At 43.1% G+C, this 24,436-nt stretch overlaps 1 protein-coding gene across 1 annotated transcript; it reads left to right on the forward strand.

Moving 5' to 3' along the window:
• Positions 1-571: 571 nt before the first annotated feature.
• On the forward strand, positions 572-23,275 carry LOC114701348 (glutamate--cysteine ligase regulatory subunit-like). The gene is made up of 7 exons (XM_037201960.1): positions 572-731; positions 10,106-10,171; positions 13,734-13,818; positions 18,801-18,897; positions 19,430-19,631; positions 21,538-21,652; positions 23,079-23,275. Exons 1-7 carry the CDS (start codon positions 606-608, stop codon positions 23,273-23,275), a joined length of 888 nt encoding a protein of 295 aa, XP_037057855.1. The 5' UTR covers positions 572-605.
• The last annotated feature ends 1,161 nt before the right edge of the window (positions 23,276-24,436 follow it).

Below are 24,436 nucleotides of genomic sequence, written 5' to 3' on the forward strand. Positions count from 1 at the left end.
GCGCCCGAGGGTGGGGCCGTGAACTCTCAACGAGGCGCCGCTGGCGGCGGCCGGCCGGCAGGGGGCGCTCCTCCGCGCGCCGCGCTGCCCCCCCCCCCGCCCCGCCCCGCCCCGCCCCGCCCCCCGCGGCGGCGCCGCCCGCGCCCGCCGCCGGCGCCACGCCCGCCGCAGGCCGAGGGCCAGTCACCGCGGGCCTGCGCCCCGGCCGGCCCTTCCGCGCCCCGCCCCTGGCCCGCCGCGGGACGAGTAACGGTTACGAAGCACTTTTCTCCGGGTCGGTTTCTGCTTAGTCATTGTCTTCCAGGAAACAGCTCCCTCCACCCCGGCGGCCGCTCGAGAGTGGTGCCGCAGAAACCCGCAGCGGCCGCCCGCCCGCCGGTCCGTCCGTCCGCGCCGGCGCCGCCCCTCCGGGACCGCCTCCCCGTCGCCGCTCCGGCCTCCTCGGGCCCGAGCGCACACCGGGCTGTGGCCGCGCGGAGCCCCGCAGCCTCGCGCTCGCCTCTCGGGCCTGGGGGGACACCGCGCCCCTGCGGAGGCAGCCGTCTTCCCGCCCGCCCTTCCGCGGCCCGTCGCTCGCCGGTCCCCCAGTCAGGGCGGCAGCTGCCATGGGCACCGACAGCCGCGCGGCCGGGGCGCTCCTGGCGCGGGCCAGCACCCTGCACCTGCAGACCGGGAACCTGCTCAACTGGGGCCGCCTGCGGAAAAAGTGTCCGTCCACGCACAGCGAGGAGGTGAGCGCCGTGGGGCCGGGCCCCCGGGAAGGTGGGTGGGCTGGGGGGCTGCGGACATCCCGCGGGCCTCGGGGCAGGTGGTGGTGGAGGGGGGACAGGCAGGACGCGCCAGGGCTCCGCCCGCCCGGAGGCTAGCCCCGGGGGTATCTCGGGGAGCCTGGTTGCCATCCCGCCTGAGCAGGTGCCGCTGCACGGCGGGCGGCGAGGGGCTCCTCCGCCGGGCTCTCGGCTGATCTCTGCACTCTCCAGCTCACTGGGTCCCCTGCCTGGCTGGGCAAGTTGGACAGAGCCACTGCAGCCCTGCATCCTCTGCTCCTCGCCTCTCCCCTAGCCGGTTCGAGGAGTCTTAGGTTAGTGCTTGGTAGATGAACTGATAAATGCGCTCGACTTTGACGTCACTGACATTAGTTTCGCTAATGTGTTGAATTTGGATTTGGGGGTACGTAACTGCAAGTTAACATTGTAGTTGCTTCAAAACTAACAGCACGGTGGCACATGCCGTTAATGCCAGCCCTGGGGAAGCAGAGGCAGGAGGATTTCTTAGTTTGAGGCCAGCCCTGGTCATAAGGGAATTCCAGAGCTACACAGAAAAACCCTGTCTTAACACCGCTCCCTCCCCCCCCCCAAAAAAACCCTAATTACTAGTTGGAAGTGACAGAGTTAAATGTTGAATTTAAAACGCGTTGCATTTGTGTTGATAGCCCATTCCTGGGCCAGTAGTTCTCCGCAGACCATGCTACTAGTTGCAGAGGTATATTGGAGCACGTTTGCCACTTAAAACAAAAGAGGATATGCAGTTATTATGTGTTTGGAAATAAAAAGCTGGGCATGGTGGTGCACTCCAGTACCCAGACTCAATGGGATGTGGAATTTGAGGCCAGCCTGGGCTACAATGTGAGACCTTTGTCTCAAAATAAATAAATAAATAGATAGATAGATAGATAGATAGATAGAAACTCTTTAAATATATAAAACATTGACATTCAGGAGCTGTATGTTTGAGAGCATTTTCCTGTCTGTAACTTCAACCCTGAGTAATATCCTTCCATCAAGTTGTTGTGGAAAGTAAAAGATGGTGTATGAAAATACTCAGCATACAGGCTTTTTATCAACTGTATCACAGAGGGTGAACACTTCCTGATCAAAGAATACATTTCCTAATTGTATTTGTACAATATTGTAGCATTAGTATCTGTCGTCAGAGACAAGCCTCAGATCTTTTAATGAGACCAACATTATACACAGCACCTGGCAATCCTCACTGTACACTGAAAGCCTGGGCCAGTCAGATTTAGGAACCTGAGTCCCTAGCCTAGCCCAGCCCATGTGTGTTCAGGCTCCAGCTACATGTGCATGTTTTTGTTTAAGCTGCCCACTTTGCTTATTTTCTCCCAAGGCTATTGCTGTATTTTGGTACAGAGAGCCCTAATTTCTCCCTGCACTGAGTTCAATCGAGCATTTTGCCACGAGTATGAATGTACTGGTGAAACATTCTTATCTAACCACAACACGCTCTGGTGGCTTTCAAAGTTGTTTTTTTTCTGTAATGTTTGATTAATCCTGTGAGAATTTCAGTGCATCTCTCAACCATCATCAGAGAGGCTTTCAAAAGTTTTTGACTGAAATTAATAAATACATTTTTATCCATTTAGTTCATAGGTTTCTGTTTCTGTGTGTGTGGAGGCCCAAATTACTCAGGGTCTGAGAATCTGAGCTTGCTTTACCCAGTAGGGGCTTGCATAAGGGGATGATTTGACCATGGCGTGGTTACCAGGTGTTTGGAAGGTCTACACTTGGCTGTGTGATGGGCTTTGATTTTTGTAAGAAGGAGGCCTTTTGCCCCGCCCCTTGGCATTGTTATGAAAAGCCCTCTGGGAAGAGACAGAAGGGGCCATTGGGTATTGATCCAGGTCCTCCCGAAGCTGTCCTGTGTTTCTGTCTTTCTCCTCTTCGCTATCTTTCTGTCAAAAAGTTTCTTATCCCTCTCTCCTCGTAGGAACTCTGGGAAAAGTGGGAGCTGGCCTCCTACATGTGTGTCTGTCAACATATTAGAAAGAGGTTGCACAGAAGATATCATTAACCCTTTCATACTGTGTGGTAGATATCATTAACCCTTTTCATATTGTGTGGTAGATATCATTAACCCTTTCATACTGTGTGGTAGATATCATTAACCCTTTCATACTGTGTGGTAGATATTTTTTTCAATCCTGTTGCACTTTGTAAAAATTGATTTTTTTTAAGCTGGGCGTAGTGGCACATGCCTTTAATCCCAGAACTTGGAGGGAGGATCTCTGAGTTTGAGGCCAGCCTGGTCTATAGATTGAGTTCCAGGACAGTCAGGGCTACCCAGAGAAACCCTGTCTCGAAAACAAAAATAAATAAATAAATAACCTGAGCTAAAAGTGACCCACTAATTCAATGACTGTTATTCCTTAACATTCTTTGTCGTTTATAAAAATATAATTTTTTAAATTATGTATGTGTTTGTGCACGTGAGTGTGCCAGATCCCTTGGCGCTGGAATTACAGTGTCTGGGAGCTGCCTTGTGGGTGCTGGGAGTCAAATTTGAGCCACCTGCAAGAGCAATAGGTTCTCTTAACCACTGAGCCATCTCTCCAGCTCTTTAAAAATTGATTCTTAAATGCACTAATGTATGAACTTTGAAAAAATTATTGAAAGGATTAATAATGGTCTATAGTGTTTGCTCGTTTCCTAATAGAACAAAAGCTAGAAATGTTTTCAAACTAGAAACATTGAGGAAAGCCCCAAGATACGCCAGCGTGGTGTAAGGAAGCCATAACAGATTAGTTAGAATGCAGTGGGTGTGTTCTGTTTCTACATGGAGAATTCTCTTCTGTGTGTGTGCTCAGAGGCCAGAGATTGATGGCTGATACTTTCCTCTATTACTCTCAATCTAGATTTTTAGACAGGGTATCTCACAAAGCTCATGGATTGGCTAAACTAGCCTGTCTCCACTCCCTCGTGCCCCCCAGCCCTCACAGGTTCGGGCACCCACCACCATGCCTGGCTTTTACCTAGGTCCTGAGATCTGAGTTCAGATCCTCCTGCTTTGTGTGGTATACCTACAGAACATCTCTGCATAAAGAATTTCCTAACAGCTAGAGATCAAAGTAGGATGTGCTGTTTGAAACAGTTCAACTTCACTGAAGAGATTAAGGAAATTGGAAAACAAAAAACAACCACTATTTTTTTCAAGGCCTGATCATCTTTTTTACTCTTAAAGAGTCTTTTTTAAAAAAATTATTTTATTTTATTTTTTCAAACAATGTATTTTGATTGTATTTACCCTCCTGTGATTGCTCCTAGGTCCTCCCCACTGCCCCCCCCCCATTCAACTTTATGTTCTTTCTTTTCAAAAAACAAAAACCCACAAAACCTCAGAATGAACAAACAAAAGACCAGTAAGACAAAACATAACAAGACAAAGCCAAACAAAGTCCACAGGAAAAAGCCATGGAGTTGTTTTGTTGCCCAACCACTCCTAGGCATGGGCCTGACATTGATATGGTAGACAGACCCACTGACACTCCACTGGAGAAAACCGATTTGTTCTCTCTTGCCAGTTAGTATCAATTGCACATAGCTTCAGGGGTAGGGCTGGAACCCTGTGTCCACATCCCTCTCCCAGTGCTGGGACCCATCTGGCTTGAACCTGTGCAGGTCCTGTGCATGCTGCCACAGTCTGAGTTCATTTGTGCATCAGTGCTGTTGTGTCTGGAAGACCCTGCTTCCTTGGAGTCGGGACCCATCACCTCCGGCTCCTACAATCTTTCCACCTTCTGCATAGATGCCTGGGCTTTGAGGAGGGGTTGGTGAAGACATCCCACTTAGGGCTGTGTGTGCCAAAGTCTTTAAACATTGTCCTGTTTAGTCTCTGTGTTAATTCCCATCTACTGTCAGAAGCAGCTACTCTGACCTAAGTTGAACTCTGAGGTTTTTGTTTGATAGCCTGTTTTTCATTGTGAGTTTTATTTTAGTTTGGGTTTTCATTAGTGATCTATTTCTTTCCTAAATTTTACTTTAAATATCCTATACTGTTTTCACTATTGCATTCAAGTGTATTTTGACGATCTTCATTAAGACATTTCTTCGTGCCCTCTTTAAGGTCCTGGAACAATTGCTATTTTGAAGTCCTTGTCTTGTGCTTTGAATAAATTACTTTCCTCGGGCCTACTGCAGTAGAGTTGGGCACAAAGAGATGGGCTAGAAAGGAAGGAAGGCTCGGAGATCCTTATTTTGTCGGCACTCAAAAGTAGAAGCTCTCGGTGAGGCCAGCCCACGGCATGTGTCTTGGCAGGCTGTTCCTGACGTTCTTCTTGGCTTCCTTCATTTTCTCGTCCGAAAGCTTAGTGTATTCTGCAGCCTCATTTTTTCTTAGTGTGTTGTTTCTTCAGAGCAGTTGGTGATTGAGTTGCAGGACAGGTGGAGTAACGAGATGCTGAATTTTGGGTGCTTCTCGCCTTCTGTGTTTATGACAACATATTGGTGGACATTATCTTCTTTAGGGATTGCAAAGTTGGAGGATTCTGCTTGCTCTTTTGGGTCCCAACTGCCGAGGCACAGAACTGTCTGGCAGTCCAGGAATAAATCCTCCCCCCTTTTCAGTAACCAAGTTGAGAACACTCAGATTGGTATCCAGCATGTCTCCAAGTAGACTTGCACTTCTTTGGTCCAGTTCTCCTTGGTCTATAGTAAGAATGTTCTTTGCTCAACAGCAGGTACACACTGCTGTAGGTCAGGACAACCTGCCTCATGAAAAGATCTCATCTGTCATTCCCACCACGGATTCAGACCATATTACCCTTCCACTCTGTACTCAAGGTATTGGCAGTAACTTCTGTGGCTGTGTATTCCTCATAGAAAATTGGAAGTTTGCATTCATTGTTCATGGCTAGCCATCTTGATGGAGCTGATCACTAGGAGGATCCATAAAAAGGAGGGGGAAAAAATCACTGTAATTAAAATGAATTTACATATTGGTAGAGTTCATTTGTATGTTTTCATTGTATGTGTGTGGGTGTTTAGCCTGTATGGATGTCTGTGCACCACATGTGTGCCTGATGCCAATGGAAGCCAGAAGAGGGTGTTGGATTCCCTGAAACTGGAGTTAAAGATGGTTGCGAGCTGCCATGTGGGCACTGGGAATCGAACCCGGGTCTTCTGGAGAGCAACCAACGCTCTCAACTGATGAAGCCATTCCTCCAGCTCCTGAAAATACACTAAAAAAAGTCTATGACCTTTGCCAAGACTTTTGTCTAGAATTTAATGAGATCAAATATTAGGTTTAAAAATATTTACTCTTATTTGGCAGGGCTGAGATTCCAAAACCAGCATCAAATACTGTTTGATTTTTAATGAGCCTCTGAGACTTTTGCCCATTCAGTCCTGTCAAACCTACAGCCCATGGGCCACATACAGCCAACACATGTGGCCCCAGACAAGATTGTAAACACACTTAAAACATCTATCTGTAACTCTGTTGTGTGACTCTGGAGCCTGACTGGTGGAGATGACAGCATTGTGGTGGTGCAATGTCAAAAGCTGGACAGGAAACTGCGCTTGGTGGTACTCACCCAGAACCTCTGCACTTGATGGTACTCACCCAGAACCTCTGCACTTGGTGGTACTCACCCAGAATCTCTGCACTTGGTGGTACTCACCCAGAACCTCTGCACTTGATGGTACTCACCCAGAACCACTCTCACTCTGCACTTGATGGTACTCACCAGAACCTGCACTTGGTGGTACTCACCCAGAACCTCTGCACTTGGTGGTACTCACCCAGAACCTCTGCACTTGGTGGTACTCACTCTGCACTTCTGCACTTGGTTACTCTCTTGCACTTGGTGGTACTCACCCGGAACCTCTGCACTTGGTGGTACTCACCCGGAATCTCTGCACTTGGTGGTACTCACCCAGAATCTCTGCACTTGGTGGTACTCACCCAGAATCTCTGCACTTGGGAAGTAGAAGCAGGAGGGTTATTTGGGAGCTATATCAGAGTCAGTTCCACCACCCACAAAGGGACATGCATGGTGGGTGTTTGACCAGTTGAGTTGTGTGGTAGTGTTTTAAGTTGTTACATAATTCCAGATCTGATGACTGGCTAAATTGTGATAATTGATCTTTAGTGATATGTGAGTATCCTAAGACTAAAGAGACTAGGAAACAGAAAAATACAAGGTGAATATCCAGGCAATATAGATAATATGTAATTTATAAGATTAAAAATTGTATGTTTTATGATACAGCTAATGAATTTCTCAAGTAATTAACTATGGAACTTTTCTATAATTTGTCCAGAATCCAAGATTGATTAAAAAAAAAAAAAGATTTCAGAAAAAGAGGACACTACTTTGAGGAGAAGCTTATCTTCTTGGATTGAGGGATGCATCACTACATAAACCAGAGGGAAGCATCTTAGCCTGTTTGCAAATGCGAGCTAAAGCACTGCCCATAGGATCGTTAGCCTCTCCCCGTAGGTCGGTTCCTCTGCTTCAGCGCTGTCTGGTTTATAAGACGACGCTGATATCCCCATACGGACGGACGCTGTGTAAAGGAGGAGTTGTGAGGATACAGACTAGGACTAGAGGCCATGAGGAGGAACGGGAGGTGTTGAAAAGAAGGACAAAGGGTCATGTGTATCAAGAAATGGGAGAGGAATTGAGGATGGAGGGGATGAGGAATGGGATAAGGAGGAAAGAAACCACAGAACCAAATTCTGTTTTGAAAAACACAATAATAAAACTTAATTCTTTGTAAGCTGAAAAGCAAAAAACTCCAAAACTTAAAAAAAGAAACAAATGTTTACTTGCTTCTTTATATATAAAGATATGTAATTGTGTGGAAAGGATTATCAGATAATTTTTCATCTGACTTCAGTGTAGTTGAATTATGCTTTGCATAACAATACAGATCTTATAACTTGAATCCAGGTGAGTTATTGTGGGTGGCACATAAAACTATTCTAGATTGCAAATATTAACGTTAAGTGGCTCTGTTACTTTGAATAGGTACCTTCTTGTCCCTTGTAATTATCTGTACTAAGAAATGGTAAATGCTTGTTGTATCAGTCTTTATCATAAGCAATCATAGTTGAGATAGTGAGTTCAAAAATTTAGTCCCTATTGCTATTAAGAAAATACTTTTGCAACTCAGGGGCTTGTAGTTACTCATTTCCTTTTTCATTGATTGCCACAGAATGTGAACCACTGTGCCCTTGATTATCTTTAAAGCAGTGATTTATAGCTGCCAGAGTTGGTTAATTAGTGATCAAAAATAGGTTTAGGGCCAAGCTACAAGGTGGCTCCAGCAGGCACTTGTCCAGGCAGGACACCCCGAGCTTGATTCCTGAGACACAGTGTAGGAGAGAATTGCTTCTTGAGGCTACCCCTACACGATAAACAGTGTAATACGTCTTTTTAAACGCGTTAAGTGAGGGCTTGGAGAGATGGCTCAGCAGGCGAGAGCACTTGTGGCTCTTGCCGAGGACCGGGGTTTGATTTCCAGCACCCACTTGGTGGTTCACAACCTGTAACTCCAGTTCCAGGGGATCCAGTGCATTCTTCTGGTCTCCATGGGCACCAAGCACGTACATGGTGTATATACATACATGTAGGCAAAACACACATAAAATAAAATGAATAGATCTAATAAAAACTTAAAAATAAGTTTAGTGAATAATGAAATGGCGTAGAAGACACACCACTAGCATGCTTAGTATATAGTAATAAATAACATTTTCTAACTATTTTTCTGTTATGTATATCTAGGTCTTTTACTCATTAAGTAAATATACATCTTATATGAGACCACATTCACTGACATTGATGTGTATGTGTGTGTGTGTGTGTGTGTGTGTATCTGCATATTTGAACTTACAACATACAATGATGCTAGTATAAAAATCTGTTAGAAAGACATTGGAGATAAGGTAAGAAGTGTCCCCTGTGTGTTAGGAGATGACTTACAGATTGTCATGATGCAGGTGATCCATGCTGGTAGCTTTCAGGCTGTAGAATTGTGTAGCGATTGGAATGAATTTGTTAAATGAAAGTTTGTTAAAGTTCTGGTGGTTCTAAGAAGGTCTTTGGCAGGTCTGTGTTTGTGCTTGGAGTCTGAATGTTTAGATGTTTTGGTGCTGGCGACTGAACCACAGGCTGGTCTCAGGGAGGCTGGGCAGCTGCTCTGTTACTACGCTGTATCCCTGAACCAAGACCGATTTGTTAAAGAGTGTACATATGTGTTTGACCTGCATGCGTGTCAGTGTGCTACTTTTGTGTCCGACACCTGTGGAGGCCAGAAGGGGGTGCTGGTCATCTGCAACTGGAGGTAACAGATAGTTGTGCTGTATGGGTCCTAGGAATCGAGCCTGGGTCCTCTGAAGAAAAGCAGGGCTCTTAACCACTGATCCATTCCTCCAGCCCTGGTTTGAAGTTTTAATAGTATGACGCAGGTTAATCTAACATAGAAGTTTCTCTGGCCAAACTTATTCTCTGTTCCTTTTTAAAAACGTATTTCTATTTATGTGCACGTGTGTGTTGCTGCTTCTCTGTATTTGCGCTACATGCATGCAGTTGCCCGCAGACCCGAAGCAGGCATTGGATCCCTGGTCCTGAGGTGCTGGTAGTTGTGAGCTGCCTGATGTGTGCTGGGAGCTGACCCCAGGCCATTTGCAGGAGCAGCAGTGCTCTTGGCTGCTGAGCCTCCTCTGTAGCCCATTGTTTGTTTTTTGAGGAATGTAGCCCAGTGACAGTAGTTTATGTGAATTCCATTCAGACTCCATCTAGATCCTCAACCATTCAGTTCAGAACTTGCCCTGCTCCCCTCCTGGGTGTGGTTGGAATTAACAGCTTGTGCCACTACCACCTGGCCCAAGTCTTTGTAACCTGTTCTTGAAATACACTTTTTGTTTCTTCATGAAAACTTTAATGTCTTAAAGTTTCACTGGTACAAAATCACCTTCCGAATAATTTAGACTACCACTTCCAGCCAAGAGTGAATCAAGGTCCAGGTGTGGTGGCGCACGCCTTTAATACAGCATTCAGGAGGCAGAGGCAGGTGGATCTCTGTGAGTTTGAGGCCAGCCTGGTCTACACAGTGAGTTCCAGGACAGCCAGGGCTATGTGGAAGAGACTGTTTCAAAAAAATAAAAATAAAAATAAGAATAAAATAAAGCAAGGTTTTGAATGATAGTGTAGGAAACAAAAAATTTAAAGAATTAAACATGGGCTTGTATATTATTTTCTAATAACAACTCTTTTCTCCCTCCTTCACTTACTGATGCATCTTTACTGAAGTACTGAGTGTGAAGAGCTGTTGATTAACTTTGAAAATGCTTCTTTCTGCAGCTTCGAGACTGTATCCAAAAGACCTTGAATGAGTGGAGTTCCCAAATTAGCCCCGATTTGATCAGGGTAAGTGGAATGTGAATGCAGAAATCCTGCAGGCCTAAGCAGATGTGACGTAAGCAGGAAGCTGATTTTCTCAGTTTGGTGAGTGAAGTCCAGTAGGCAGGTGGCCATCAAGCCCTCTGGGGCTCTTTTGCTGAGATGGCAGTCTGGTCTCGTAGGGCTGAGCATACAGCAGAATGTCTGGTCTCCAGTCAGTTCTCCATTTAGTTTCCCCTGTTTAGTCCCACCAGTTTCCTTCCAGTTAACACTTGGTCTAGTATAAGAATGATTACTGACCTTGGCTAGCAGGTTGCTTCAGTAGAATGTCACCCCAATAATTTAGCTAGGAGCACCTTTTTTTTTTTTTTTTTTCCGTTTTTGAGACAGGGTTTCTCTGTGTAGCTTTGCACCTTTCCTGGAACTCACTCTGTAGTCCAGGCTGGCCTCGAACTCACAGAAATCTGCCTGTCTCTACCTCCCAAGTGCTTCGATTAAAGGTGTGTGCCACCACCGCCCAACTGGAACAACTTTTTAAATGTCAGTTTCTTGTGAAACATTAAGGAACTATACTTCATTAAATGTCAGTACCTGACTATTTTCAAAAAAGTTAACTAACCCAGTAAGTATCTGCAGCTGCTCTGAAATTCATCAGAGACAAAGGCTCGTGTTTAGTCGTACACTAATTAAAAGCATGGAAGAGCATCAGGGAACATGGTATAAGCCTGTAATCCCAGCCCTTGGAAGCTCAAAGCAAGAGGTTGAAGCCATCTTGGGCTATAGCAAAAGTTCCAGGATAGCCTTAGCTACACAGTGGGTCCCTGTTTCAAGCAAAGAATGTATGCTGGAAATACTGGTTCCTTTGGGCATACTATTTTTAACCATCCAGCTGCTGTACAGAAATTAGTTAATGTGTGTTTATCTGAAATAGCTGTTTCTTCTGTGTCTGAATTTGTCAGCGCTTGGTACTGATTTGTGCTGGGTATTATAATGTGTGCAGGAGCCACAAGAAAGACATTATTTGCTTTGTTAAATCTTAGGCAGTATTTTTCTGACTGATAGATGCTGTCTTTTTATCATTATCCTAATAGATTATTCATTGTAATGTATTGGAATGGTCCTTTTAAAAAAAATTATAAATTTAAATTTAAAAAATTTTAAAAATTATACTCAAGAAAAGAACTATTTTAACTTAAAATATTTACAATTACAAAACTGAATATACTATTGTCATACAGTCCAGCAGTTTTATGCATTGGTATCTGCCCAAAAGACTTGAGTATTTATACACACAAAATCCTATACATGGATGTTTGTGTCAGCTTTATTAGTAATTGACAACAGTTTGAAGTAACTTAGATGTTCTTCAGTAGACAAATGGAGAGAGATACAAACTGTGCTGCATCCAGGCAATGAGGTATTACTGAGTCCTGAAAAGCAGTGAGGTATCAAGCCAGAAAAGACATGAAGGAACCTGAAATGCATATCGCTAAGTGAAAGAAGTCAATCTGGAAAGAGTCCATACTAGATGATTACAGGTGAAGCACTCTGATGGGGATGTTGATAATGGCGGAGGCAAAGTCTGTGTAGAAGTAGGAGGAGATGAGAACTCTGTTCTTCCTGTTCAGTATTGCTATGAACCTATAATTGCTCTGTAAAAAAGTCTATTGAAGCAAAGCAGTTATGTTACCTTAACAGATTAAAGCTTGTTGACCTTGAAATCCAAAAGAATGATAAGATGGTTTGTTTGTTGGTTTTAGTTGGTGTGGTGGTTTGAATGAGAATGGCCACCATAGGCTCCTATGTTTTGTTGGGAAGGATTAGGAGGTGTGGCCTTGTTGGATAACGTGTGTCACTGGGGAGTGGGCTTTGACCCTTCAAAAGCCCATACCAGGCCTAGTCACTCAGTCCGTGTCTCTGTCTCTCTATCTCTCAACTAATTATAGGGCTTACCACATGAGCCTTTAGGTCCATGCCTGGGACCAGAAGGCATTGTAACAGGAGTAGAAACCATAGGCATTTGGACAACTTCTTCATGTAACTTGCTTGTGCCGTCAGGACCTGCTCAGGCCTCGTCATGTATCTACCACTTCCATTTGATTGCTGCTGTACACGTCCTACTTTTGCTTGATGGTTCAGATAATCCCAAAGGTCTCTTCTGTGATTCACCTGTTCACCTGCCAAAGGCTCCCAACAGCCTCCCTCTCTGCCTCTGACACCTCCAGTACCACTGGGTCTGCTGGGTCCTGTGGTCCATGCGGTAGAGCAGCCTGCACAGCAGCCTGGACCTGGTGCAGAGCCTCCTCCTTTCCGGGCCCCTCACAAAGCCAGCAGCTTTCCTTGTCACTCAGTATGTGGGCCGAAGTCGCACACCCAAGTGAGGGACCTGCTGTCCCCACAATCCCAGAGGGGCCACTGACTGCTGGGCTTCTCTCTTGTGGTGAGAAGGGCCCGGGGGCAGTAGCTTGTCCTTCACCACTGTCCTCAGAAGGAGTGTCTGCATGGTCCACACCACTGGACTCCTAAGCATCTCACTGAGGTAGAAGGCCCTTGGATTTTGGTTGGATTTATTCCCCATCCTCCGATGTACATATGGGCTACCAACAAGTCCAGAGTGGTTGCTGCCTCCCGCTCACTTGGTCCAATCAGCACAATGTCATCAGTATTGTGGACCAGTGTGATATTTTGTGTAAGAGACAAAAGATCAAGATCCCCTCTAAGTTATGACAGAGAGCTGGAGAGTTAATACATCCTGTAAATCTGTAAAGGTATACTGCTGACTTGTCAACTGAAAGCAGATTGTTTCTTGTGGTCTTTGTTGACATGTACTGAGAAAAAGGCCTTGCTGGATCCATAGCCACACACCACTAGGAGCTGTGTCAGTCTGCTCAAGTAAGGACACCAACCTTTGGTACAGCATAAGCTCATGTGTTTGTTGGGAAGGGTTAGGGGGTGTGGTCTTGTTGAAGGAGGTGTGTCAGTGGGCATGGAGGTCTCACAAGCCCATGCCAAGCACAGTCTCTCTATCTGCTGCCTGTGGATCAGGATGTAAAGCTCTCAGCCACTGCTCCAGTGCCATGCTTGTCTGTTTCCTGCCGCGATGATCATGGACTACCTCTCTAAACTCTAAGCCCCCAGATAAATGCTTTTCCTTGGTCATGGTGTCTCTTCACAGCATAGAACAGCAACTAAGACACTTGGTGATATAGAAGATTTAAAAAAGATTTTAACATGTCATTATTCAAAATAGGTGATTTTCATTTGATTAATTTTAAAGTAAAATTATCTTCTGTGCCAGTGATTTCTAACACCTCACACAACTCTATACTCTTCTGCTTGTTTTTTTTTTTTTGGTTATAAATATTTCTGAATACCTGCTCAAAATGAGACTTTTTTTCTCCAGAAAATAGAAACGCACACAAACACATACACACTTAACCTTTTACATCTGTACTTTATCTTGTAAAGTCCATTAGTCCTAAAAAACAGTCTTTGCTTCTGAAGTGCTTAGGACAGTAAGAAACTTTATAATCAGCAGGACTAACTTTATGTTTGTATGTACTTTATGTATGTACTCTGTTTCCTACAGGAATTTCCAGATGTCTTGGAATGCACTGTGTCCCACGCACTTGAGAAGATAAACCCCGATGAAAGAGAAGAAATGAAAGTGTCTGGTAAGCTCCGCCCTTTCCAGTCACTCTCCTGTGCTGTGGACAAAGGGACTTGAGAGTAAATCCTTCCTTCTGACAGCGAGTGAGTCAGTCATTAGTGAGGAAAACAGATAACGTAGTTCTAATGTCAGCTCTGCAGAGTGAGTTATAGGAAGTCAGAGCTGAGGACCATGGAGTCAGAATGAAACTTTGACTTATTGTTCCTCCTGATGTTTCTGTGTCTTGTGTGATTTATATGTAGTTAGCAATAGGAAGAGTGAAGTGGAAGAAGGGCGGGGAGGGGGCAGTTGGGGCAGTGTCTGCGCAGAGCACCACATCTCCCTCCCCTGGGGTGCTGGGCACAGTGCAGAAGGAAGTCTGGGCAGCAGTTACCCAGAAGGATATTCTGTACGTTCAGCATAGGTCAGTGACCGCTGCGCTTCAGAAGCAGCGCTGAAAAGTTAAGTTTCTGCCCTAGCTTACAGACAGCACAGAGTCTATTCAAGTTCCTGGATGTGTAGATTACTGCCTAGAGTAATCCAGGCTTAGCAAGGGTTGGACCTCTCCGAGCATCAGTTGTTTATCTCCACAGTGGGATACAATTGGTTCACAGCTTCTTTATACTGTGGATGACATAACAAAAGAGGCACGTAAGCTAGGGCAGTGCTTGCCACAAAGCAGTAATAGACAACTGATATTTACTAACATATTGACAGAGACATATATGATGGATAATGAGATAGAACGGCCTTTCATTCCAATCATAACACCATCTGTTGAGCCTTGCTTTCTTTATGCTAAGCACCAAACTGTCCTTTATGATTATATTTCCTCATATAGTTATCCCCATCACACCAGTGACATTAATTAACTTGAAGTTAGCAGAGACCTGGGTGTAGTGGCATACAACAGTAGTTCTAGCTACTTGGAGGCTGAGACGGGGGATTAGAAATTTCAGCCTGCCTAGCAACAAGAGACCCCACCAGCTAAAAAAAGAAGAAAAAAGAAACCTGTCTTTCAGGCAGTGAACTGATGAACCAGCAGGCTGTGAAGGTATGCCTGACTCCAAAACCTATTTCCTCTGTTAACTTCACATCACTGCTCATGTAGGAAATGGAGGAAAGCCAACATTCTTATCTAGCTGACTGTATGTAGTTCAGCACTGTCTTGGGCCTCCTCCTCCAAGTTGTCCTCCATTCCTGTAGGGTTTGAGAATTTTGATAGGTAATAAAATTCTTACCATAAGAGAAGCTTGCCTCTTTTGTGGGAAACCAGCCCCCACCTTTTACAGGGTTCCTATGAGGAGGAAAGAGGAATAAGGAACTTGTAGATAGAATAATAGGCCTAGCTGACAAGAGAAAGACAGGATAGCCTTGGGAGGACCTGGGTCAATACCTAACAGCCCAGAACTTTATTTCAAAAGGGCTTTTATAAACAATGCCAAGGGGCTGGCCAAAAGACCTCCCCCTGCTAGATACAGCCAAGTGCAGACCCTTCCAAACACCTGGTACTCAGGCCTGTGGTCCAGTCATCCTCTTATGCAGTCCTGATGGTAAAGCAAGCTCAGATCTCACTAGGAAACCTCTGTGGGATCCCACACTCTTTCTCTCTCAATGTGCCCTATCTTCCAGAGGGGGGTTGGGGGAGAAGGCCATTCCAGATTAGTAGTGGGAGATTTTCTTTGTTGCAAGGGGAAGAGTTTCAGACCTAGGGCTTCAAAACGTGAGACAAGACATGCTTTACCATCAAGCTGTACCCCAGCTGGGGAAGGTTTTTCAGCATGTTTTGTGTGCTCTTAAGCTAGGCTTAGCTGGTGAACACTGACCTATCTGCTAAGGGAGGTATAATGGCTGCTCATTAGGAGTAACACCAGGACCGAGTTGTTGTAGGAAGATCTAGTAGTAGAAAAGAGGGGCCAGATAAACAAGTACAAGGACATTTGTTGCCTATGTTGAACACTAGTCGCTGTGAGTGCTGTGGGAGTTTGAATGTAATTGGCCCCAGAAAGCTCACAAGGAGGGGCACTATTAGGAGATGTGGCTTTGTTGGGTAGGTGTGGCCTTGTTGGAGGAAGTGTGTCACTGTGAGGTGGGCTTTGAGGTCTCATATGGTCAAGCCATGCTCAGTGATACAGTTCATTTCCTGTTGCCTTTGGATCAAGATGTAGAATTTTCCAGCACCGTGTCTGCCTGCATGCTGCCATACTCCCAGCCTCCACACTCCCTGCCATGATGATAATGGACTGAGCCTCTGAAACTATAAGCCTCCACCTCAATGAAATGTTTCCTTTGTAAGTTGCCGTGGTCATGGTGTCTCTTCTCAGCAATAGAAAGCCCACGACAAGCATTTTGTTACCCCCATTTCCTTCCATTCTTCTCTCTCACCGTGTTCTTTCATTGTTTTCATACCACTCTCGCATTCATTCAGAAATGTAAACTCACTCTGTAGACAGTGGGTTTATACAAAACACGCACATACAAGTTGAGTTTAAAGTAAGCCAGAGCTCCAGTCTTACATGTGTAAGTTTCCTTTATTAATCAACTTCAGGACTAAAGAGTGCTTGCTGCTCTTCCAAAAGACCTGAGTTTGGTTCCCAATTCCCACATCAGGCACCTCATAACCACCTGTAACTCTAGTCTAGGAGATCCAACATCCACTTCTGACCTCCATAGCCACCTACCCCTACATATGTGTTTGTTCACACACAAACTAAAACAAAACAAAACTTCCCTAGTAACTGTACCAGGCTTTTTCTATCTCCCAAATCACAACACAGAGATATAATATTAGTTATGAATGCTCAGCCTTCATAACTAAAACAAGCTTAGCTCTTGTTTTAATCTGTTTCTCTTTATGTTTTGCCTTGGGTTTTTTTTTTTTAAACCTTTCTTTATATCTTACTTTCCTGCTGTCTCCATGTCTGCCTGGAAGCTACCTGGATTCTGGCCCTTTGTGTGTGTCTGTGTCTCTCTGTCTGTCTGTCTCTCTCTCTCCCTTAGTTCTCTTTGTTTCTCTCTCTCCTAAGCTTAGATTTCTCCTCCTGCTCGTTCTCTCTGCCTGCCAGCCCCGCCTATCCCTCTCCTGCCCAGCTATTGGCCGTTCAGCTTTTTATTAGACCAATCAAGTGCCTTAGGCAGGCAAGGTGAAACAAATGTAACACATCTTTACATAATTAAACACATCCTTACATCATTAAACAAATGCAGCATAAACAAATGTAACACCTTTACACAGTTAAAAAAGTAATATTCCACAGCATAAACAAATGTAATACATCTTTACATAGTTAAAATAGTCCATAACAAGTAACCAAAGAAATATCAAATTATAAAGCCTGGGAGGCTACATTTTATGCCTGCTGAATTTTAAGAAATTCCAACAAATTGACTGCTTGAAACTATAGATGTTTCAGGTCTCAGAGGTTCTCAGATGTGTGATGATGTTGATTTTGCTGGTTGTGTATCTTGCATTGTAAGGGATCAGTTGTTAACTGTTGGTGGTCTGGTAAGCTGGGACATGGCTGTCAATAGAAGGCAGACACATAGAGGAAGACACAAGGTACACCAGTCCTTTACTGGGAATCACATTTCTAACAGCTCTTCTTAGGGAAATGAGTCAGTATAAAGTTGAATAAAAAGTTACCAAGTTGTTTATGTAACAAAAATTGGAGCTGCCACTGGAACATTTACGAACATAAATACTGGGTGAGCTACCCCCCTGTCAGTTTGCAGACTAACTCTCAAGAATGAGAACTGGAAACTGGTGTGGTTGGTGCACCTGCAACCCTGGCACTCGGGGTGAAGGCAGGAGGACTGTGATCTTGAAGGCAGATGGGCTATAAAAAGAGACCTTGTCTCAAAAGAATTAGAGTATAAAATTGTGCATTAAAAACAGGCTGGGGACCAGCCTTGTATCCATACATATGCAGCACTCAAGGGAAACCAAGTGGCTACATTACAGCTTTGCCTACTGATAATGCTTGCTTCCTTTTCAGTCTTTTTTTTTTTTTTTTTAAGAATTATTTATTATGTATACAGTGTTCTGTCTGCATGTATGCCTGCATGCCAGAAGAGGGCACCAGATCTCATTATAGATGATTGTGAGCCACCATGTGGTTGCTAGGAATTGAACTCAGGACCTCTGGAAGAGCAGCCAGTGCTCTTAACCTCCAAGCCTTCTCTCCAGCCCACTTTTTTTGGTCTTTCTACTTTGATTGATCTTCCTCATTTGGGGAGTAAGCACATCATTACTAAGAAAACTTTAAGATAATTACTGCATAGAAACACATATAAAATACTTACCACACACAAAGATAAACCCAGTGGGGCTCAGAGATGGCTCAGCAGGAAAGGGCACATAGTCCTTATACAGGACCAGAGTTGGGTTCCCAGCACCATGTCAGGCAGCTCACATCCTCCTTAACTACAACTCCAGAGGGCCTGATGCCCGGAGAACACCTGCACTCATGTGCACTTACACATGCACATAATTAAAAATAATTTTTAAAAATTTAAAAGAGAAACCAGCTAGAGCTTTAAGAAAGGTATACCATGTTTTATAGTGTGTGTGTGTGTGTGTGTGTGTGTGTGTGTGTGTGTGTGTGTGTGTGTAAAATAAGATTTTTTTCCCCAATTTTCTTCTCATTATGAACTTAGAGGCTTGCTTAGATTTTTTTTATTGTAGAAGGCATGTAAACTGGTCCATAATGCTTAGCTTATAAAAAGACATTTGAAATAATTTCAGGTCCTATTTATCTACCCTGCCCTGTAATACATGAGAAATTATTTGTTTTATTCTTGAGAAACAAGCATGTTGACAACTAGCATGTAATTTAAAATTTACAGTAAAAGTGCATGTGTCTGTCTTAAAGTAGAGCTACACAATTACAGAAGTAGGGAAAGAAAACTAATTCCTGTCATGGTGATCCTGCATACTAGGATGTGGACACACGTGATCACAGTAAGGTGTGGATACACGTGGTAATCAGCTTCTTCTTTGTTATCCAGCAAAACTGTTCATTGTAGGATCGAATTCTTCGTCATCAACTAGAAGTGCAGTTGACATGGGTAAGCAAAAATTTATCTTTTTCATAATAACGGATTTTTAATTATCTTAAGTGAATTAGGTATAACTAATCTAGATAAAGAAAATAAGGTGATTTCAATTTTACCATTTGAACTTCTAGCCTAACTTTAAAGATTTGCATAGAACCAATCTTCATGTACATACAGTGATGTTTTGATAGAAATGTAAATGATGTATTAAATGTTATCTGCTTGAGGATAGAATTTCTCTGTAATCATTATTAGTCCTTTAAATATTACACTATAGATAAAATATTAAAATCAGAGACAACAAAATACAAATACTGTGGATTCACTTTCAGCACCTGATTAGGTAAAAAGAAAGGAAGGCAAACCCCAAGGAAGAGGGCAGACCAGAGACCCTCTTGTCTGCCGCACAGAGAAGTAGGTGAATGAGCACTTGCAGACATGTTCTAAGGGACAGGTAAATCATGCAGTCATGTGTGGTACAGAGAACTAGTTAATGACCAGACAGAAATCAGTGGGGTCTGGTGAAGACAGCCAGCTTGTTTGAGTATGTAGCACACATTCACCCTGTGTTCTTCCGCCAGCGTGCTCGTCCTTGGAGTTGCACAGCTGGACTCGGTGATCATCGCCTCACCTCCCATTGAAGACGGGGTCAACCTTTCCTTGGAGCATCTGCAGCCCTACTGGGAGGAACTAGAAAACTTAGTTCAGAGCAAGAAAATTGTTGCTATAGGCACCTCTGATCTAGACAAGACACAGCTGGAGCAGCTGTACCAGTGGGCACAGGTAAAGGGCGTCCACATCCTGACACTTGCCACACTGGAGCATCATCCATCTAGTGCGTGTTCACTGTGGGGGTGACTTCTAAATGTGAGAGCTTGGAGACAGGCTTTATCTAAAGCATTAGGAGCGTGGAGTTTTGAGTGTAATATGTCTAATTGAACTGAGTATTCATCCACTTAAAATAAATGCTAAGTTTTCAGAGTAAATGAATTAAAACCATTTGTTCAGTTTTACATGAGATGAAAATATTACACTTTGGGTATTATGGCTCTAATTTCTTAAGTAAGGAAATCTATGTAACAGTATTTTTCTGTTAAGTAAAGAGGTATTAAACTTAGTCTGTTGAACCTAATATGGATCAGGAATCATAAAGCCATCAACTCTTTACTCTAAGGACCTACAAAATTATGAGGGAGGTTACCAGCATGTTACCTTGACTTTCTATATCTTGTCTCTATTCCTTTTATTTCATTCTCAGCTACTTCCTCAGACTTCCAGAGTTGATGACAAGCAGGAAGACCACAGAGAGCATTGTTCCTTCTCTTGTTGACTTGGTAGCAGTATGTGGCCAAGACACAGCTGGAGACTTACTTATATAGGAAGTATATAACCATTAGCCAGTGCAGCTCCTGGGAGTTAGGAGTCTCCTTAAATGCCTGAATAGTAGCCACAATTTATACCTTGACATTCAGTGTCCACCTTGAAGATAATTCCCTGTTGCTGAAACCATTACCTTTAGAATCACTGCTTCAGAAGCAGATGTACTAGATTATTAATGATTCCAGTGGGCTTTAATTTGAATCTTAATGGTAAATGTAATTCTGTATTGCCTTTCCCCTCATTCTAGAACTGTTTTTTTGTTATCATTAACATGGATTAGGAAGGCATATATTAATACAGATAGTCATGCAAAAGTATTTTATAAATGAAGAATTATCAAGTATAGTTTTATGTTCTAAAATGTATTGCTGTCATTTTTTAAATGTGGGAGCTAGGGCAGTGACTTAGTTAGGTACTTGCTATATTAGAGTGAGGACCTGAGTTCAATTCCTAGCATTCAAAAAAGCACATGTGAAAATACCTAGCAAGGCAACACCTGCCTGTGGTAGCACATCTGGAGAAGGCGGAGACAGGAAGATTTCCGGGAGATGGATGGATGGCCAGCAGTCTAGCTGAATTAGTGAGCTCCAGGTTCAGTGAGAGACCCTATCTCAGACAATATTACTGAGGAATTACTCAGACAGTAACTGAGGAAGACACGTGATACCAACCTCTGGTTTTCCACCTGCACCGGTCTACACACATATGTGCAGACAAAGACACACAACTGTCTAACTAAACATACAGCAATGGGCTTCATTATAGCATTTCCACACAGATGTCATTGCTAAGTTGTGATTAATTCCCCTCTCTCCACTCTTCCTTGTGGGGCTCCTTCCTTTGTTCCTCATTGTGTTCCATTATTCTCTTCCAGCCCCTCAAGATCTCTTCCTCCCTTTCTAGCTACATGACCTAGACACATGCGCACACATACACAGAGCCAAGCATCAAAAGTCCCACATGTGAGAGAAACGTGCAGTATTGCCTTTCTGAGTCCGGCTTATTTCACCTCACATACTAGTTTCTAAGTCCATTCTTTTCCTGCCCGTATCATAGCTTCCTTTCTTTTATGGTGACTAGAACTCCATGGTGTCTTTGTAGCACATGGTAGGCTGGTTCTGTTTCTTAGCTACTATGAATAGTAGTTTTCTGCTTTTTTTTTTTTTTTCTGGAGCTGAGGACCAAACCCAGGGCCTTGCGCTTGCTAGGCAAGCACTCTACCACTGAGCTAAATCCCCAACCCCAGTTTTCTGCTTTCTAAGTTCTATATGACATAATTTAATACAGTTCATTTTATTTCCACTTTTAGGTAAAACCAAATAGTAATCAAGTTAATCTTGCCTCCTGCTGCGTGATGCCACCAGATTTGACTGCATTTGCTAAAAAATTTGACATACAGCTACTGACTCATAATGACCCAAAAGGTAATACTGATATTTTTCATCTATAGGTATTGAGCTTTTGGAAGGACAAAGCTATTTGTTTAGTGGGCTGGAGGTGCACGCCAATGATAGAATGCTTGTCTAGAATGTGCACGGCCTGGGTTTGATCCCCAACATAATGCACACAAATTTGAAAAAGAAAAGAAATGTTGAAATTTTAAGTGTGTGCTGTGATAAATGTGCAATGTTGTCAAATGGAAATATTATTGTTAATTTAAAATGCACACATCTTTATTCTTGTCTCTGCAGTGGTGGAGTTGTAAATCAGTTGGCAGGATCCTATGCAAGAGCACGAGAATGAATAAACCATTTCTCTAGACCCCACTTTTTTCTTTTTAAGAAAGCAATGGCAGTGCTGGAGAGATGGCTCAGAGGTTAGGAGCACTGGCTGCTCCTATAGAGGTTCTGAGGTTCTGAGTTCAATTCCCAGCAACCACATGATGACTCAAAACCATCTGTAATGAGATCTGGTGCCTTCTTCTGGCATGCAGGTGTACATGCAGACATAACACTGTATACATAAGAAAGAAAGCAGTGGGAGTAATGCTCTGATGAATATACTTAAATATCGTGCTGCGGCCAAAGCAAAAGTTCAAAGTATGGAAAACTAGATTTTTTTTGCCATGATGAGGAATTTGTTATGATATATACCAAAATATACTAATGGGGGAATTAAATTCTCCTGTAGTTACACCTTTTTGCACATATTGTTAATATTTTCCAATGTAATTAAATACAGTATTGTGTGAATCATTCTGTCTCCTCTGTCTCTCTGTCTCTGTGTGTGTGTGTATGTGTGTAGATAAATACATTCTAGAAAAAGTCCTGATAAAATATAGAAATGCTGTAAATAGGATTAGGAATGATTTATTTTCTTCTTACTCTCTTGTATTTCTCTGGTTGTACATTATAGTCCCCTGGAGATCTTCAAAGATTGCATACTCTAGGCTCCACTAACCAGAAGTTACGAATTCAAGAGGCTGGGTTACAGGGGTGCATTTTAAAAGAACTGGTCATGTTTAATATTGTAGTTCAGTTTAGATGATACATGTATTTTATATTCAGTTTTGTTTTTTGAGACAGGGTCTCTTGCAGCCATGCTGGCCTGGAGGCCACTATATCTATCTATCTATCTATCTGTCTGTCTGTCTGTCTCTCTATATATCTCTGTATCTATGACCTGAACTTCTGATCCTCCTGCCTCCACCCCCAAGTGCTGAGTTCCAGCTCTGTGCCATCAGAGCTGGTTTATGTGGATGGGCCAAACAATACAGGTACATTCTAGGCAAGCATTCACCAGCCAGCTCATTTCCTGACCCTGTATTCAGTGTTGTTGTGTTTAAATGCTTACTTCCATAGTAAAGAGCTTTTGTCTTCAGATCTAACTTGTTGGGGGTTGCTGTTTTAGAACTGCTTTCTGAGGCAAGTTTCCAAGAAGCTCTTTCAGGAAAGCATCCTGACATTGAAGCCCAGGAGTGGGTGCCGCTGTGGCTGCTGAGAGTACTCTGTCATCGTGAAAGCAGAGGAATCATCAAGTCAAAAGGCTACATCTTGCAAGCAAAAGAAGGGTTTCTTAACTACAACTCAAGCTCAATAACTTACTGACCTGTATTTCTATCTGATAAAAAATATAAGACAAAAACTAGCTATTACGTTGAGGCAAACAGTAAGATTGCAAATGAATGATGTCTATTGAACATACCACGAATACCATTGCCTCCTATTGTTTTCACTAACTATTTGTTTTAAATATTGTTTCTAACTGAAATTGTCTATAGAAAAAAAATACTTGCAATATATTTATATTTTTATGATCAGTAATATAAATCAAGAAATTTGTTTTTAGATATATTTGGCTTAGGCATCAGGGTGATAATATATATTTTATATTTTTTATTCCAAGTATTATTAATTGCTTTTACTCTAACTTCTATAACTAAGCAATTAAATTACAGTTGTTAAAATAGATACTGGAAGATATTTTTTCCTGTCATTGGCAAAATAATCTATCTCAGAGTAACTACAGCAGCTGGGCTCTACTAGTAATGTAAATAAAATTTCATTCTTTGATCCACAAATGGAAACTAATCTTGTGTCTTCTTACAGCTTAACTATGATCTGACCATGTGCTACTGTGTCATGTTTCTTCACCTGTTATTTACAAAGGCAAGCCCAAGTGAATCTGAAAAGGAGACTTGATGCTTACCATTATTGTGTGGGAGTTTTAGAAAAGCAACTACTGTCTTCAGTCCTTCTCAGTGTGTGTTACACTCACTCAGGAGTGTTCACTAGCTCGGTTGACTCATACCATGTACTTGGCACTGTGAGCTCTGGAGAGACAGCTTAAGAGTCAGCTAAGTAAGATGTGATATCTTGTACCTATTAATTACTAGACAAGGAGCGAGTAAAGCCAAGTCTGAGGGGAACCATTCCGTGTGATTTCATACTAGTTTAAAAAACTGAACGTTTGCAAAGAACGCGTGGTGCTCCCTGCAGCACCCGGAGAGTCTTAGGCTGTAACTTGGGCCTGTTGTTACCCACTCTGTCTCCCTTTAACGGAGATCTTGTATGTCAGTGTTCTTTCTTACACATAGGCTTGAAAACTAATTTGCTCAGAAATTTTCAACTTAGAACTTAGTCTATGTTATAAGTCAACACACAGTAGACCTTTTTTTCTAAGTATAGCTTAGTAGTTATGATTGATGGATGGTCTCATTTTAGAATTATGTGAAACCAACTGATTTGCCTGCTAAAACTTGTGTAGAA

Source organism: Peromyscus leucopus, unplaced genomic scaffold (assembly GCF_004664715.2).
Source record: "Peromyscus leucopus breed LL Stock unplaced genomic scaffold, UCI_PerLeu_2.1 scaffold_523, whole genome shotgun sequence".
Lineage (NCBI taxonomy): Eukaryota > Metazoa > Chordata > Mammalia > Rodentia > Cricetidae > Peromyscus > Peromyscus leucopus.

Coding starts and splice junctions, on each gene's coding strand:
- LOC114701348 (XM_037201960.1), top strand. CDS start 606: ATGGGCACCGACAGCCGCGCGGCCGGGGCGCTCCTGGCGCGGGCCAGC. Junction 732..10,105: donor CGTCCACGCACAGCGAGGAG/GTGAGCGCCGTG, acceptor TTCTTTCTGCAG/CTTCGAGACTGTATCCAAAA. Junction 18,898..19,429: donor TTTTTCATAATAACGGATTT/TTAATTATCTTA, acceptor TTCTTCCGCCAG/CGTGCTCGTCCTTGGAGTTG.